The sequence below is a fragment of the Trichechus manatus genome, unplaced genomic scaffold, assembly GCF_000243295.1.
Source record: "Trichechus manatus latirostris isolate Lorelei unplaced genomic scaffold, TriManLat1.0 scaffold00070, whole genome shotgun sequence".
Taxonomy (NCBI): Eukaryota; Metazoa; Chordata; class Mammalia; order Sirenia; family Trichechidae; genus Trichechus; species Trichechus manatus.
In genome coordinates this window covers 57,435-59,557 of record NW_004444006.1, presented here as the reverse complement: position 1 = coordinate 59,557, position 2,123 = coordinate 57,435, and the positions used below count along the sequence as shown (strand labels likewise).

The window sequence follows — 2,123 nt, the reverse complement described above, 5'->3', positions numbered from 1 at the left end:
TTGAACACCTGTTAATTTTCTATTAGTACCCAATTTAAATTTTCAATTACAGAACAAGGTATCAAAAGTATCAAAGTACACTTGGGGCAAAACTGTGGAGCTAATCAACGTAAGATTTGGAGGCACGATAAGACTATCAACTTTCCAGAATCTCTAACACCAAGACTGTTTTCAAAAGTACACAATCACTACAACGTGAACCGTTTTACATTTAATAGTTCCAGAACTTTTGCAAAGAGCACAATGAATTTAGGGAGTTTTCACCAAACCATAGACATAAATGTGAATATCATCATCAAATTTAATGAAGTAGACTGACGGCTTGGCGACGACTTGATGGATGAAAATGCCTGTTCTCTTGGACCCGTCATCTTTGGCGTGCTCCACTTGCTTGCCCACGAGGCTGTCTACCACCTCTCCTGGCTCCCGTTCTGCCATAGGGAAATAGTAGTTGGAATCTGGAATGATGCGCAGGTCACCATCTTTGTAGTCATCCAGCAGCGTGTACATATAGAGGACCGGATCTTTTTCGTAGGTGATGTAAAACCAAGTGTCCATCACTGGTGCTCGGGCCAGGACCATGCCCTTCCATTCATCTTTGGTGCCGTGCTCGCCCTCAAACACATGCCCCACTGCCTTGCCTATCAAGGAATCTGCCAAGCGTGAATCGATGCGAGGAGTTGGCACTCTCTCAGGAAGGATTTCTAGTGCCAAAACTCTCTTGTCAAGAAGCAGTTCTAGTCCATAGACACTATCTTTGCCGTCATATTTGATGATGTAGAGAGTGGGCTTCACGGAGACCTGCTCGAGCACAGTGCCCTTCCACTGCTCCACTGGTTCATTCCCTTCCTTCCAGCCGTGTTGAATGCGGCAGCCCACGATGTTCCTACGGGTGAGGAAAGTGGGCTTACGCCGCTGCTTCCTGTGGGTGTGTCTTTTTTTCATCAGGTATGCGGACACACCATCTACGCCCATGGGAGGCACGGTCGGGGGCGACATGGCTTGGTTTGTAGGGGACTTGGGCAAAACTGCCGCTTGCTCAGTTAAGCTGACAGAAAGTGAACACTATTTAATATGAGATATTTTTTCGGGATCTCAGAGTCCTCTTCTGTCCTCCCTTCCACCAGCGCAAGGCTTAGCAGAAACGCTCTAACGCCCGCTGCAGGCACTCGGGTGGCGTGTGCCTGTTGACAGTGCTTTCCTCTCCCGCCAGAGAGGGAGGGAAGACTGCAGCAGTGGCGGCTGCCGCAGGAGATGGCGGGCTCGCGTGTGCTGCCCGCGCCTTCAGCCCGCCCCAATTCACGACCCCACGTCCCAGAATCGACCACTTAACTTAGCTCTTGTTGTCGCTTCTGCTGCGGCTGCGGCACGGTGATGGAGGAGGAGACAACAGGAAGAGCAGGCAAGGGATGAGAGAGAAGGCTGCAGCGGCAAAGGTACAGACAGCAGCCAGACTCTTAAGAGCCCGCAGAGCCTCTGTTTCGCAGCGCGCGTCAGCTTGGACTCCCTCTGGCGCGGCGGTTTTTGCCGCTTCAGGGATTCGCCCCCTCAGAGCCCGCCTTCACCTCTGCCCCGCCCCCCGCCAGCAGCCCGGCTGGTCAGCGCGCTTGCGTTCAGTTCACATAGACACAGGCGATCACTCCCTCATTGCATCATGCTTCCCAGGCCGCTTCCCTCAAACCAGAGCCAGACAGGCCGGCTCCCCTCCTCCTCCCCTCCAGCAACCTGCCTCCCCCCGCCAGCCTCCTTCAGCGCTGCTCCATCTGCTTTCTATCTTGCAGGAATTCCTCACAAAGACTTTGTTTTTTTGTTTGTTTTTAATAATATTCAACACACGCGCAGAGTTTATACATACAAATTATTTTCTTTCAGTTTAAGGAATTTGAGACTGGAGAAGAAAAGCTTGTGTACAGTCCACCATCTTGATCCAAATTCTTCTTTATATTTTCTACCTGATCATTCCTGGTACTGATTTTTGTAAATATTTTTTTCTGAACATAAAGGAAATATACTGCTATTGTGGAGTTGTTGTTTTTTTTTTTTTTAATTCAGTGAAATAAAAGATGGAACTAACTTTAATCTTACCATCTAGACTTACATCAAAATATTAACAGTCCTAATTT

At 49.0% G+C, this 2,123-nt stretch overlaps 1 protein-coding gene across 1 annotated transcript; it reads right to left on the bottom strand.

Moving 5' to 3' along the window:
* Positions 1 to 249: 249 nt before the first annotated feature.
* On the bottom strand, positions 250 to 999 carry SPIN4 (spindlin family member 4). Its single transcript, XM_004380090.1, has one exon. The coding sequence runs from the start codon at positions 997 to 999 to the stop codon at positions 250 to 252; it is 750 nt and encodes a 249-aa protein (XP_004380147.1).
* Positions 1,000 to 2,123: the final 1,124 nt, after the last annotated feature.